The sequence below is a fragment of the Larimichthys crocea genome, chromosome XXII (assembly GCF_000972845.2).
Source record: "Larimichthys crocea isolate SSNF chromosome XXII, L_crocea_2.0, whole genome shotgun sequence".
NCBI lineage: Eukaryota > Metazoa > Chordata > Actinopteri > Sciaenidae > Larimichthys > Larimichthys crocea.
The window spans coordinates 13796390-13811665 of NC_040032.1; the positions used below are offsets into that span (position 1 = coordinate 13796390).

Genomic DNA, 15276 nt, shown 5'->3' on the forward strand with positions numbered 1-15276 from the left:
CAGAGCTTCCAGACAAGCTGAACTTGAAGTTCAGGTTGGCGGTGGTACCCCCCACCAAGGTATGTGACACATTCAGTCCCATGACCCAACAGGTTTCTTCAGCCTGTTGTTGTCTGTGAGCAAAACAAAATAGATTCACTGCTCTGACTTGAACCATCAGAAAGTCCACCCACCTTACCGTTACATGGATTTCCTGCGAATTTCTAAGTAGCCAGTCAGTATCACAAACATGTTGGTGCCTGAACTGTTTCCTTAAATTCCATCCTTTCAATCAAGTCAGTCAAAATCCAAATGACGCTTTAAAAGGCGCCATGGTTGCACAACACATATGCACTGCCTGGATGATTACAGAGGCAAAATTTCATATTGATTGATATATGAGGACAATTCTTCCCCCTGGCCCGGGTGTAAACGCTGTTGCGTAAAATCAGAAACTGTTAACATGCTGACCCGGGGGCAAGAAAGCATGATAATAAAAGGCTCTGTCTAATTTCTGTTAATTAAACGGAACACGAGAACGTCATTTCCCTGTCACATCTTTTTTTTTTTTTCAAGAGCATCAAGAGCCTGAATATTAGACTTCTTATCTGAGCCACCAATTTACAGCACAGCTCATTCTTAAGACTTTAATATTTCTTACTTCACTTTGGAATATAGAAATAGTCCCACCTCTGTGTGGATTCTCTTACCTTTGTTAGTATACCTTGAATAATGTGCTAGTTTTCCAGGTGTAAATAGTTCCCTAAAGGCCTTTTAGTTGTTGGTCTAGTGTCTTACTAGCTATCTCATGTTATTATGTTGAAGTATCTTGATGTATATGATTAGCAGTAAGGCTGAGGTGTAGGTGTATTGATTTTAGGGGAATGCTGCAGTGACATATGATCAAACCTGTCCTCATTTTACAGTTTTCTGTTGTCTCCTCGGGTCGACTATACCAGCCAGATAGGATGAATCCAGCATTAAAAGGCTGTCATAATCAGAAAATAAACCATCCACAATCAGCAAATGGACCACATGAAACATACATTTTGCAGCTGGCTCTCTGCCAGAGGCTGATTTCTAGTCTGTCTGATTGTGTAGTCAACTCGCCACGTTGCCCTCTGGTGGCTGCATCAAAGATGAGCAACACAGTTCACGCAAAAATTTGGAGGATTTAAAATCCCAAACAAAACAATCAGAGTGACAGAACACACACTGTGATGTGTATTTCAGCTTATGTATGCATCCACTGTCATAATTAAAAGGAAATATTCAGACACACCCTTCTTGGTAAGTGCGTACAGCTATTAATTTTATTAGGTAGGTTAATTAAATAAACGCTGACTGGTTTAATGGAACGGGTATGGTTAATGCTATAGATTTTAGCACGTGCTGTCAGCTGGCCACAAGTGTGAATATTCAATAAAACCAAAAGACAGGAGCTAATATGAGACTAATAGCTGTCACACTCTTACCCAAAGTGTCGTTTGTGCCAGGGTTGATAAGAGAACTGGGTACAGCGTTGGGGAGGTCACAAAGAAATAAAGAATACATGCTCTGTGGTGCCCGCCCTCGCTGACTTAATGCGTAAATGATTTAATTGTTTGGTCTTTTCTAAACTTTCCAAATGTTAGCAGACTGAATAAATCAAATTTCGATCGTGAAAGTCATTTCTGGGGAAGCTTCTGGGGAAAAGTCCTTGTGCATTGCTTGAAGTCGCCATTGCTGTCTTTACACACAGCTTGGCCACTTCGCTAAGTGGCTTCCAAAGCCCGGTGTTTTCTTTGAAGGTTTGGTTTGTGCAGCTTCCTGCAGCACATTCCCTCCCCTAAAACTGGGACAGTTAATCATAAATGGGACCCACAGGAAATGGTTGTAATATGAAAGACTATATGTGATCAGCTTCCATCAATTTGTGCCATTTGAGAGCCTACCTGTCCCGAGCGGCTGAGTCAGCTCGCTCCCTGTTGTTGGCTCCCCGCACACATGAATGGATAAATAATTTAATCATAAGTCCTCGGACTTTTTATTGTTGGCTAAATTCGATCATTTTACAGATGCTTTTCCAGGATTGTGTGGAAAATTGCTTTTGTGTGCATCAGATGACGATCCTCCAAGATACAATCGTACGGCCGCAGTGTCAAAGTCACTCCATCACTATGACCACCTTCCTGCGGTGGGTAAAGGCATTGATCTACAAGGACAATTGCAATTTATTTTTTTTATCTATCACCACACCTAGATTTATAACTTGCAAGTGGTTCATTTTCTATAAAATTTAGCGGTACCAAACTTATGAAATAGCTTTTTAAGTCTGGCAAAAAGTTCTTCCCATTTAAAAGATTTTTGTGCTGCTTGAGCAAACCTTTTTTTGGCTGACGTATTTAAACAATCCTTCCCAGATCTAGTTTCTTACCAACATGGAAAATCTACAAACAATATATACAACAAATAATGAGATAAATAATAATTCATGCTTTCAATCATTTAAAAAAATGGAGCCTACTAATTCAGCTCCAAAACACCTGCCAGGTGTGTCAGTGCGGGAAGAAAGGCCCAGGTGACTTTCCCTGCCCTTTTTAGTCTGCTCTTAGGGCGAGACCTCCTGTTACCCTCCCTTAGATATTAGATTAGATTAGATTAGATTATATTATACTCTATTTATCCACAAACGGGGAATTCACTGTTACAGCGGCAGAAAAAGATAAAATAAAAAATATAAAAAAATAAAAAAGTCACCACAAACAAACTTTCTTTGTATTTTTATTATTTATTAGTTTGCTATTAATATTTGTTTTTAAATTCTTTTGTATTTTCATTTATTTTTTTATGTTTTATTTTTTTAACTGTTTTCTTTTTCTTTTGTATTTTTTTCATTTGGTTTTATTTTTTGTTATTTTAAATTTCTTTTCTCTTTTTATTTTTATTTATTTTTTGAAATTTGTTTTTACTATTATTTTTATTTTTAAATATTTTCTCTCTTTTTTTCTTTGCTATTTTTATTTTGTGTTTTTAAGTTTTTTATTTTTTATTTTTTTTCAACATTTTTTTCTTTTTTGCTATTTGGAGTGATTTCTTGATTATTTATTGATTTATTTTCTATTATTTATTTTTTGACAGTCCGCACTCAGGGTTAAGCTGACACCCACTTATGACGCCAAACGTCTGCGCCGCTGTCTTACCACGTGGGCACGCTCGTGCAGAGGCAGCAAAACATCCGCAGTGACGCTCGCGCTTGCTCGTCTTCAGTGCGCGAGCATGAAACTAACTTTTTCTTTGTTTCTTTTTTGTGTCATTAAATAAAAAAATTAAAAAAATCAAACTAAAGAGCCGACGCCGCTTTTCGCTCTCGGAGGAACTCCTGTTTGTTTTCCGGACCATGCCCCACGACCCCGACCCTCCTCCGGCTAAGAAATTCAAGCCGGGCTCCGTCTTCTTCCGCCTCGATAAGAACAAGCCTGGAATGCTGCTGCCGAGAAAGGGGAATGTCAGCACCGCGATAGACGTCCAGAGGAAGCAGCTCCCCATCTACCAGGCCAAGCCGCAGCTGCTGAACCAGCTGAGGCAGCTGCACAACGCCATCCTCATAGGTGAGTCTGCTGACGCTCAGCCTCTGAGTTAAAGGGAAAATCCACCGAAATATGAATATCATCACTCCACAAGTTTAAATGGTCTGCTTCTGACCGTCCTAATTCATATTTCAGTGAGTCTTATAGCCTGAAATACATAAATATTGAACTAAAGTGACAAATAGTGTCACAGAAAAGCTCATTTCTACCCTACAACTTAATATTTTTAATTAGTTTTAAAGAATACATACGACAAAATGACAAATAACATTGCAGGGATGCAAAATAATACTTAAAAAATGTGCACCAACATTTATTCTGCTATCTAATCTATTATATAGAAGGAGAAAGTAATAATATAGCAGCAAAACAATAATTTGGGCAGATGACCAGGCATATTCTTAATGATAGAGACAGTAAACAAACAAACAAATAACATTCTTTACATATACATTTTAAAGTACAGATGTGTGCTCATAGAGGTGTATTAAATATCTTATTTCTAATAAAGCTGTTTTTTTTTCTCATAGTCACATCCTGTTTTTCTACCTTGTGGATTTTTTTTAGTGGAGCAGGATGTTCCAGACGACTATTCCTGACCTTGCACTGATAACAGGAGTATTATGTTACAGCCTGAAATACACAGAGCCTTATATGTGCAATATATTAACTAAATAAGTGAGTGTGTTGCTCATAAATGTGACTCCTTACTCTACAGATTTTCCTTTTTCGTCATTAGTTTTAAAGAATAGATGCAACAAATAACTCTGCAGGGAGGCATGGTAACAAAATGTGCTTATTGGGAGATAATTCTTTATGTTATCTAAACTTAAATGATACAGCCGATCATAGTTACTGATAAATACTTTGTGTTTATCATCCTACAGACTGCGTGCACTCTGTCTGACTACGTTTTCTCAGTAAAGATACAGAGTTCTACGATAAGTTTATGTTGAAGTGTCCTGAAAGTGTTTTAGCAACTTTTACTAAGATGAACGTTTTTAACTGGAAAGGTATTTTTGGGTTAAACATTCCCTCCAGTTCTCTGACCAGAGCTGCCTTAATTGTACTTTCTGCAGCCATCCAAATTCTCTCAGTGTACGCGAGTTGGTGCACTGCTCTACAGGTTTCTAGTGAAGCTCCTGAATTATTTCTTCCCTCTCATGCGTCAGGGGAGACTGGCTCTGGGAAGACCACTCAGATCCCCCAGTATCTGTACGAGGCCGGCATCGGACGACAGGGCATCGTCGCCATCACTCAGCCCCGTCGGGTTGCTGCAATCTCACTTGCAGGGAGGGTGGCAGAGGAGAAGAGGACCCAGCTTGGCAAACTGGTATGCACAATAGACAAGCTTACATGTGTACATATGTTTCTGTGATGGAGTTTGACTCTTACTGGGCTGTTTCCAGGTCGGTTACACGGTGCGCTTTGAGGATGTCACCTCGCCTGAGACGAAGCTGAAGTTCATGACAGATGGCATGCTCCTGCGCGAGGCCATCGGAGACCCTTTACTTCTGCGATACACCGTGGTGGTCCTGGATGAAGCTCACGAGCGCACCGTGCACACCGATGTGCTGTTCGGCGTGGTTAAGACTGCTCAGCGCAGACGCAGGGAACTTAATAAGATTCCCCTGAAGGTAGGAGGACGGCTGCGGCTCGATAAGACATTTTACTGTCACAGAAAACACCGGGCTAATCCCTTCACTGAATCGCTGCTCGTGAGATTTAAAAAGCCATTTCCATAAGCTCCTTTTCTGCCTCTTGATCTGTATTAGCATTGATGCTTTATATACACCCAAAGTGCAACATCTTACTTTTGCGTAACCTGCACAGGTCATAGTGATGTCAGCCACCATGGACGTGGATTTGTTCTCTGAGTACTTCAACAAGTCCCCTGTGCTCTACCTGGAGGGCAGGCAGCATCCCATTCAGATCTACTACACCAAGCAGCCCCAGTCAGACTATCTGCAGGCTGCGCTCGTCTCTGTCTTCCAGATCCATCAGGTAGACTTTGATATTTGCCCTCAAGTGGAGAGAAAATGATTTGTTATCCTGCGCTTGTGCACCGCAGTGATTCTTCTGGACACTGGAACAGAACGCTCTCTTGTTTCCTGCGCAGGAGGCGCCTCCGTCCCATGACATCTTAGTCTTCATGACGGGTCAGGAGGAGATCGAGGCACTGGCGAGGACGTGCCGGGACATCGCTAAGCATTTGCCTGACGGCTGTGGTCCCATGGTAGTCATTCCTTTGTACGCGTCGCTACCCCCAACACAACAGCTCAGGGTCTTCCAGCCAGCTCCCAAGGTAAAGGCAGCGGCAAACGTGTCGAGAGAAACCGAGTTCAAAGCGACGTGTTTGTGAAAAAACTGCCACGTTGTCTTCATTTGTGCTGTGTTTCTTTTAAGACATTGTTTCCGCTTTACTAGTTTTCATATCATTGTAAAGCATTGTAGTCAGATTGTTTTTATAATATTGTGTATCTCACACAGAATGCTGTTTTTTCCAGGGATGTAGGAAAGTCATCCTCTCGACCAACATCGCAGAGACATCAGTTACAATCTCCGGGATCAAATACGTCATAGACACAGGGATGGTGAAGGCCAAACGATTCAATCCTGGTGAGATTCGGTCATCACACACATTCTCAAATCAATATTAAAGGTCCAGCGTGTAAGACTGAGGGGCAGTTATTGACCAAATAGGTCAGAAATGAAGTATAATAATCATAAGTGTATTTTCATTTGTGTATATACAACCATGTTTTTCCTGTTGCTAAGAACAGACAAGCCAAACTGACTCTAGATGGGGCCTTTTACATTTTTTGTGTAGTTTCTTCTCCCTACATGCTTGGAAGGAGAGGTTGAGGCAAGCTGTATTCAATTGGTTGCAAGCTGCCACTAGATGCCACTAAATCCCACACACTGTTCCTTTTAATATTAATTATTTAACACCTAATAATGACTAGTGCCTTTTATTAGTCACAGAAAAAGAGGCAAGCATCTTTTTTGTAAATCACAGTCAGGCTGTTATTTCTTTTTTTCTCCATGATAACGAGACACATTTACTCAAGTATTATATTTTAATGACAAATTTGAGCTACGTAAATGTTGGCTGACAGTAAGTGGTGTATGTGACTCTCAGACAGCGGGCTGGAGGTGCTGGCCGTGCAGCGGGTCTCCAAAGCCCAGGCGTGGCAGCGGGCGGGCCGGGCCGGCAGGGAGGACTCTGGCTCCTGCTATCGTCTCTACACCGAGCAGGAATTTGACAACCTCATCCCTATGACTGTGCCTGAGATCCAGAGGTACTGTAGAATTCAGAGATCATAAAGCGCAGTATGTGCTGATGTGCACAAAGTCCCTCTCTCGTGTGTGTTGATTTATTTAGGTCAGTGTGATTGAGTAGCCTCTTCTTCTGTTGTTTCTCTTCCTGTGTGTGTGTGCTGCAGGTGTAACTTATCCGGTGTGATGCTGCAGCTCATGGCTCTGGGGATTCCAGATGTGATGAATTTTGATTTCATGTCCAAGCCTTCTCCAGGTGAGATGCTATTGATGAATTGCTATTCGTAAATCTGGTCATCCGGCGATGGTTGGTAAGCCGTAGTAACCTGTTCTGTTCATCCCAGAGGCCGTTCGTTCCGCTGTGGACCATTTGGAGCTGCTGGGAGCTGTGGAGAAGAAGGAGGGGCAGGTTTTCCTCACTGCTCTGGGAAAAAAGATGGCAAGCTTCCCTCTGGAGCCCAGATACGCCAAGGTACAAAGTGTTAGCATTACACAAATAGATAAGCAGCCCATGTTTTGTGTAACACTTGTTTGCTCCGTCTCACAGACCATCCTGTTGTCCCCCGACTACTCCTGTTCGGAGGAGATTCTAAGCATCGTGTCTCTGCTGTCAGTGGACACTGTGCTGTACAACCCTCCAGCCCGGAGGGAAGAGGTGCTTGCCGCACGCAAGAAGTTCAGCTCCAGCGAAGGAGACCACATGACACTGCTCAACATTTACAGAGCGTTCAAGAAAGTCAGCGGTAACAAGGTGAGAAACGCTGGACGAGAAAAGAAAAATCCAGAAATGAAATCACGTCGCTGAGCTGCCTCATTATAACGTTGTATATGTCTTCTGTTGAAGGAGTGGTGTCGGGAAAACTTTGTCAACAGCAGGAACATGGGTCTGGTGAAAGAAGTCCAGGCGCAACTCAGAGATATCTGCCTTAAGGTACACGTCTGAATACTGAGTGAAAGCAAAGCACCTGAAATCAGTCAATAATTAACTGTTAGCTGCACATGTGCACAAGATTCTCCATACTCAAGTAGAATAGTCATTATGTCACATTATTACTGTATAATAATTGAAGTTGTGTAATTGACTGCTGCATCTGGAAAACCCTGTGCCATCCTCCAAACACTGGGGAGACTCCTCCTCCTCTCTGAAAGTGAAGAGAGAGAGAGATGAGAGGAAAAGATGGAGCGAGAGTTCCCCAGCTGGATTTCAACTGGGGATATTCGTAGTCATCAGAGTTTACAGTTCTTACGTACTGTGTGTGTTTTTAAAAAAAGTTGTATGAAGTCTTATGAATGTCGTTGAGATGTTACTTGAGTCATTGTCAGTTGTGGCCAAAGAGTACGAGTTGAAAAGTTGTTTTTTAAAATCTGGATTTGTGGAAAAAGACGTGATCTTACCAGACCTCCTCATGTCTGCTCAAGGCAGGGTTAGCTGTAACTCAGTTTTGATGAGGAAGATGAATGTGTAGGATGAAAATAGACGGTCGGTTTAATCGATTTTGATCATTTAAAAAAATACAACAAAAAACAAAGTGTTCATTGTGAGTCTGAAAATGTTTAGGCCTTAGCTGCTGGTAAACAAAGCTGATGAACTCTGCTCGACTCTTTAGGAACTTCAGTGTTCACTTTCTGACAAACTCTGCATTGCATGTCACGGCTTACTGCTAACCCGACTGCTCTCCAGGGTAATTACTTATCTTAAAACTGCTACAGGGTACAATGCTGACTCGACTCACCAAAACGGCCCACTCAGTAAACTCTGACTGCTTGTTTTCTGAGGCCTGTAGACTTCAAGGTTTAGACCACAGCCTGTTTACTCGATTATTTGCTCAATAAAACCGCCAACAGTGTCAAATTATCAAGTGTTCCCATGCCAACAATAGTAGGTGGAATAGCAGTTCTCATTGTGGAGTAGTGACCGCAGCTCATTTGACCGTATACAAACCAGTTTACCAGTTAATCACCATTTTGTTCTTGTCGTTTTTAACCAGCTGAATCTGAAGCTGGAGTCATGCGGGGCGGAAACGGGGAACGTCCGCCGCTGCCTCGCCCACGGGATGTTCGTCAACGCAGCAGAGCTACAACCTGACGGCAGCTACTTAGCTCTGGATACCCACCAGCCTGTGGCCATCCACCCGTCCTCCGTCCTTTTCCAGGCCAAGCCAGCGTACGTCGTCTTCAACGAGCTGCTGCACACCTCCCGCTGCTACATGAGGGACCTGTGTTTGGTGGACGCCGACTGGCTGCTGGACGCGGCGCCGGAGTACTTCGGCCGCAAACTCCGACCAACCAAGAGCTAACCAACGGAGAAACCTGAACTGAAGGAAAACCTCTGCCTCAAATCACACAGCGACAGTAAAACTGGAACGTGTGTTCTCTTCACAAAGCTGAATTTGGATACAGACACTTGTGAAATCAGAACAGAACTTTCGTTCCGCGTGGTAAACTTTCTCTGGATCACTACCTCCCAGTTGCATTTGGCACGTGTCACTGCAGCAGAAATCTGCATCATGAGGCCTCACGACTCTGACTTCCTGTAAGACTGTCGTTCAGATTTTATAAACTGCGTTTCTTCTGCCTGGTAGTATTTCATCTCAGCCATTTAGCCACCGATTTCTCACCTTAAAAAAAAAAAAAGAGTCTTTTTGAGGTGTAACACTTCAGTTCTTTCAACACGTGCATGCATTTTAACAACGCAGATAACCTCACAGGAGCACAGCTCCTATCCGTCGATGACATGTTTAATCTAATCAGATTAGGTAGAATGCTACTCTACATGTGTTTTCACCAAATATTATGCCACCCAATTTAACTTGACACAGCAGCACAGGGGAAACTGATCTTAAAAAAAAGAAAGAAAAGAAAACACAATAAATGTAATAAAATACCTCTGAGTTGTTAGCTTGTCACAAGCTAAGCGAGGCAGTCTCGTGTAGTTTATACAAAGTGTTCTTAAAGGGTTTCATATATGCAAAGACAGTTTGTCTTGATCTATGAGATTATGAAATTACCGGTACAAGAAAAATCCGCGCTCGAGTTTGGGGGGTTTAAAATACGAGGTTCTGATTTCACTTTGATAGTTACGCTACATGCAGCGCTCATGTTATCTCGTGCATGCCTTTTTTACAGTCGATGATTGTATCAGCAGTTCCCCCCCAAATAAGACGCACACGAGGAGAAGTAGCATGCCTTATTCTCCGGGTTCTACCCTTTTTCTGTTGTATGTTACTCAGCCTCTGCACAGACTAACCACAGATGTATGCTGACGACAAATGTATGCAATGCATGGAGTTTCTAGTCAATGATCTGATCGCTCAGGTCTTTCATACTTTGTAGAGTCATCACCATGTTGAGGAATATGATGGATGCTCCTCTTGTCTCTTTTTCTACACTGGACTCAGGATTGTACAATATACTCTGTAACCTGAATAAATCACACGGACGATTTCTAACTTTTAAAAATACCAAATGCATCTGGGGTTTCTGTGGAGAGTCATCAGACTATGTTACAAAGACGCCGTGTGGTCAGTGTTTGGATCTCTCACAGATGATTTATTTTCAGTCACAAAAGAAAAGTAGGCCATTTAAGATCTGCATGTTATGAAGTTTGTAAGATCGAATGCACGCCTTTTGAGGAGTTTATTAAGAGTATATTTAATATGATTTGTTAAACCACTATTGGTAGAATTTCTAATAAAAACACAGTCACTGTTCCACAGAGTACGTCTGCAGAGTAAATACTCAGAGGCACAGAGGTTTTTTTTTTTCTCCCACAGATCTGTCTGTGAAAGAGCCGCTCCATATTAGGCATGAAAGATTTCAAAATGAAAGTCAGGGAGTCTTATAATGTTATTTAGTCTGATTTAGATTCTGAATTATGATCAACAGAAATTTTACTTAAGTGCTAGGATGTATTTTTAAGGTTTCGTCAGCTTATGACGACATTTATGTCAAGTCATGTGGGTTTCGTTGTCATTTCAACCATATAGACAGTGCACAGTGCTACATTAAACATAATGCAGACAGGACTACATTAAAGTACTGACACATTACAACACAAAGTACAAACGGGCAAAATATGTACAGACAAAAACAATTTAACAAGAAACAAGAGTTTCAGATCTAAAAATACAGGTATACTAAAGGTACTACTAAATATATATAATATAATAGGTATATTTCACAGATTTGTGACATTTAGGACAAAGACAGCTTACATTTGAAGTAACATGTACCAGGTGATGCTCGGTTGCACTCAGGAGAGGAAGTAAAACAAACCTGGAATATACAGAAACGCATGAAGTAACACCTGGTGGCTTTAAAACAACTTTAAAAAAATGAGTCCTGGGTTAGTTGTTTGAAAACAGCTCCATCTTCTGGCAGCAGAGCTTTGTGTCTAAAATGATGCAACTGACTCAACTCGTTACATTAAAACAAGCTTTACTTGGAATGATGCAATGGTTGCAACCCCTGGGGATGTGACGCTCCTGTCCGCTGGAGCCTGGAGCTGATTTTAAGTGCCGTGTGTTTTTTTTTTTTGGGATTTGATGGTGCAGCAGGTCTTGTGGGTGTGGAAGCTCTGTCACTTCAGATGTGGGTGTCCTCTAGTCTCTCATGGACAGGTGCTGCATTCACTGTCTGTCATAGAGAGGCAGGACTTGTGGAGCATAGAGAGTATAAATCAGTAGAGAACTTTAACTTTATTGCAAAATACAATACAATCAAGCATATTCAAATACAATTACTAAAGTTTTTGCTTTCAGAACTGAGCATAGTAGCATAATAGAGTATAAACAGAACAACAATATAAAGTAAAACAATGGAAAGAAAGAAAAAAAAATCTTATAGGGCATCAATCCAAAAAAAAAAAGTTGATAAACTGTCATACATTCTATGATTTCACAAGTTTTAAAGAATCAAAGTAAAGGTGCAGTTCTTTTAGAAAAATGTTGAAACTTGGGGTATTTTTTGAGAATTTACATTTGTGTAGAAAGTATGTGGCGAGTATAACCAAATTATTTATGTTTCTATTCTAGTTTTCTGTCCTCCATTATGAAACCAAATCTTACATTATTGTAAGTCAGGGGTGGCACATCATCTATATTATTATTATTATAGGTTAACCAATTTTTTAAACAAATCAGATAGCTTGCAAGAGAACATTAAATGTTCAAGTGTTTCTAACTTCTGTTTTATAAAAAAAGCACATTCATTACAGTGCAAATTAAATATAAGTCTTAAAAATTCACCGCAAGGATAAATGTCATTTATTGTTTTGAAGCGTCAGACCTCTAACCCGCCAGTTCATTAAACGGCCACGGGGGGCGCTGTTGGGCAACTCGTGGCATATCATAACCATCATTTTATTTTAAATATAATTTAATTTATTGGATTTTATTAGATATTTTTTCACGTTTTATAGTTGGTATCCCATTTCTGATTTTTTAAAAGATTTAAAACTGTTTTTGTTTTTATATATTTCGCTTTCAAAGTACTACCTCCGGTTCAGAGGTCATAGTTGTGAGAGGTCAATGTGTCCTTCCACACGTGTTTTCTGTCGGTAACCGGGAGCTAACCGGCACTTGAGAGCTGTCACACTCATTCACCGTGTCGTTACACGTCTTTATATCCCTCCACAGTCATGCTGAAGTCGGTAGTCCGTGCGGTCGGATCCGCCGTTCGCCTTTCTTCCGCCACCTCCACCACAGCCCGAGCTCTGCCGCGCCTCTGCCCCACGATGTGCCCTCCGAGCTCGGCGACAACTCGGCCCTTCACCCGGTCCCTCTGGATGCTGAATAACAACGGAGCCTCGTCGGGATACAGGCCGAAACTGTTCACCTCGAAAGCGTTCAGCCCCTCGGTGTCGTGTGGATGTGGAGGCCTGCACACAGAAGGTAACACTGGATGTAGAGTTAGAGATAGAAACGTTAAAATGCTCAATTAACACAACTTTTATCTCATTTATGAAGCCACTTAAATACAACATTTATTTACACATATATATGTGTGTATATTTATTTACATATATATGTATCAGCATCCTCTGTGTTAGCTGTTAGCATTCACCTTGAAACATGTCTGCAGTTGTCAGCAGCAGAAAAAGTAAAAAAAAAATAAAGAAAGTAACAAAACCAACAACTTTAAACACGTCACATGTTCTAGTTATTTTAAGAAGTTCATGTTTTTAGGTGTGTGTTGACCACACATTGTTTTAAAGAGCCTTATCCAGCATCTTTGATATTTATATTAATAATAGCAATTATACAGTAACAGTCTTTAATATTGATCCAACTTAGTGAATTATCATCTTGTGCTTATTATATTGATTAATTAATGTAATAAAGCAAAAGTTTAGTAGCAGCATGTGCTGGTGTTATGGATATGTTACTTTTTTTAATCCAAATCCACTTATATTTTTATATATTATATATAGTTATTTATTTATTTATTCACACACACACACACACACACACACAAAAAGGCATGAGGTAGATAAGTTTAAAGTTGAAACAACATAAGTTTTGTGGCAGAGAGGGGAGGAAGTGCAGGAACCTGTTGATGCAGCCTTGTTGTTCGGATGCCAGCTGCAGATTTAGAGTATTTAAAGCACCCTACAAAGAGTCCAGTAAGCAGGATGAAGAATCCCTACACAAGATATTTCAAGATTATAAGGCCTATTATTATAATACTTTTTCTCAGGTGACAAAGCGTTTGGCGATTTCCTGTCTGATGAAATCAAAGAGGAGAGGAAGATCCAGAAAGGCAAAGCCCTTCCTAAGATGTCCGGAGGATGGGAGCTGGAGATGAACGGCACGGAGGCTAAACTCACGAGGAGTCTCGGCGGAGAAAAGTAAGGCTGTCGCAGTTGGTTGTTTATCTAATCCTCGTTGCTGTTTGGACGCACTAACGAGCTCTTTATCCATCTTTTTTTTTTTATATAGAATCACTGTCACATTCAACGTCAACAACAGCATCCCTCCTAACTTTGAGGAAGAAATCGAACAAGGACAGCAGAAGTCAGCAGAAGAAGAGGTGAGAAAAGAAACCTGATGGTTAAAGCCGTTTACGTCAAGATATGAACATTACTGTGATTATAATTCTGTTTTTTGTTACAGCCCGAAATTGTGTCAACGCCCAACTTCGTTGTTGAAGTAACGAAGCAGGCTTCCAAACATTCCCTTGTGTTTGACTGCCATTTCCCTGAAGACGAGGTAAGCATAGGACTGCATGGAATATGTCAGGTGTTTTATATTGACCGCAGCAGCATCTCTGACATTTCTCTAATAAGTTAGTAACTCGTAAATTTTGCTTTTTCCAGATGAGCCATGGTGAGGGAGAAGAGGAGAGCGACATCTTTGCCATCCGCGAGGTCAGTTTCCAGCCTGAGGGAGACACTGACTGGAAGGAGACCAGCTATACCCTCAACACAGACTCTCTGGACTGGGTAAGATTTTAGTAAACAGGAGATAACTTAATACGCCTGTAGGTAATGAAGCTGGTGAAGACGCCTAACGTTGCTGTGTTGTTTTTCAGGCCCTGTATGACCACCTGATGGACTTCCTGGCTGACCGAGGGGTTGACAACACCTTTGCTGACGAGCTGATGGAGCTGAGCACCGCTGTCGAGCATCAAGAGTACATCAAGTTCCTTGAAGACCTCCAAGGCTTTGTCAAATGTAACTAAATGTTAGCTATAGTCAGAATTAAACACAGAGAATGGCAGTTGGAGGTGAGATGATACAGTAAGACTAAAGCAAATGTTGCAGCACTGATTGATCAACAGAGACTGACGATGACTTGCTTTAGTGTCTGTGACAGTGAGCCTGGTTGTGAGAAGTTGTCACGTTAATACTTGTTCTCTTTGTTAAGATGTGAGTTTATTTTTTTTCTGTAAGTTAAAGGAGGCAGTTTAAATTAAATATATGAAGACCATAAATAATGCAGGTCATGACAATGTGCAGAAACCTGAGACTCAATTTTAGTCTTTACTGCAGGTGGTTTCATGTGGTCCAGTCAATATTTGTGAATGTCCAACTCTGTCCTAAAGCCAACAAAAAGACAATTTGTGTCAAGTCAAACTTCGATGTGACAGCTTCTGATTTTACAAGTTGACCCATCCTGCTTTGAGCGAATGGCGAAGGAGTTCATGTTGACCAGTATTGATTCGACTCTGTCAGACCGTCATATGAAGTCTGAATGTGTCTTCACAGAACGGACGATCGGTGTCTAATAAACCAGTTTGATATTAATGGATGATTTTATGTTTGTTTCTTTTGGATGCCAAGTTAAATCAGCAGCATAGCCTAATTTGGGACTTACAGTTTTAACTTCTGGGTTTTGAAGTGAGCTAAAGTAAACCTTTAATGAACTAAAGTTTTAAAAAAATGAATGCTGAATATTTCCTTTTGGGTAAGCATAATATAGGAGTCTGTGGAAGTTTCACATTTGATCTT

At 41.0% G+C, this 15276-nt stretch overlaps 2 protein-coding genes across 2 annotated transcripts; both read left to right on the plus strand.

Annotated features, from left to right (window-relative positions):
* Window positions 1-3105: 3105 nt before the first annotated feature.
* Window positions 3106-10544, plus strand: dhx33 (DEAH (Asp-Glu-Ala-His) box polypeptide 33). Its single transcript, XM_010743125.3, has 12 exons — window positions 3106-3569; window positions 4721-4881; window positions 4958-5185; window positions 5382-5552; window positions 5668-5853; window positions 6056-6167; window positions 6691-6850; window positions 6995-7083; window positions 7172-7299; window positions 7375-7578; window positions 7672-7758; window positions 8816-10544. Exons 1-12 carry the CDS (start codon window positions 3359-3361, stop codon window positions 9122-9124), a joined length of 2046 nt encoding a protein of 681 aa, XP_010741427.1. The 5' UTR covers window positions 3106-3358; the 3' UTR covers window positions 9125-10544.
* Window positions 10545-12318: 1774 nt separating this feature from the next.
* On the plus strand, window positions 12319-15076 carry c1qbp (complement component 1, q subcomponent binding protein). Its single transcript, XM_010743124.3, has 6 exons — window positions 12319-12718; window positions 13524-13674; window positions 13766-13856; window positions 13940-14035; window positions 14143-14268; window positions 14358-15076. Exons 1-6 carry the CDS (start codon window positions 12466-12468, stop codon window positions 14505-14507), a joined length of 867 nt encoding a protein of 288 aa, XP_010741426.2. The 5' UTR covers window positions 12319-12465; the 3' UTR covers window positions 14508-15076.
* Window positions 15077-15276: the final 200 nt, after the last annotated feature.

Bases quoted from the DNA above. Each gene is read 5' to 3' on its own strand.
- dhx33 (XM_010743125.3), top strand. From the start codon at position 3,359: ATGCCCCACGACCCCGACCCTCCTCCGGCTAAGAAATTCAAGCCGGGC. The intron at 4,882-4,957 runs GTATGCACAATA...GGCTGTTTCCAG, and splicing joins GGACCCAGCTTGGCAAACTG to GTCGGTTACACGGTGCGCTT. The intron at 6,851-6,994 runs GTACTGTAGAAT...TGTGTGCTGCAG, and splicing joins ACTGTGCCTGAGATCCAGAG to GTGTAACTTATCCGGTGTGA.
- c1qbp (XM_010743124.3), top strand. From the start codon at position 12,466: ATGCTGAAGTCGGTAGTCCGTGCGGTCGGATCCGCCGTTCGCCTTTCT. The intron at 13,675-13,765 runs GTAAGGCTGTCG...TTTTTTATATAG, and splicing joins AGGAGTCTCGGCGGAGAAAA to AATCACTGTCACATTCAACG. The intron at 14,269-14,357 runs GTAAGATTTTAG...GTTGTTTTTCAG, and splicing joins ACACAGACTCTCTGGACTGG to GCCCTGTATGACCACCTGAT.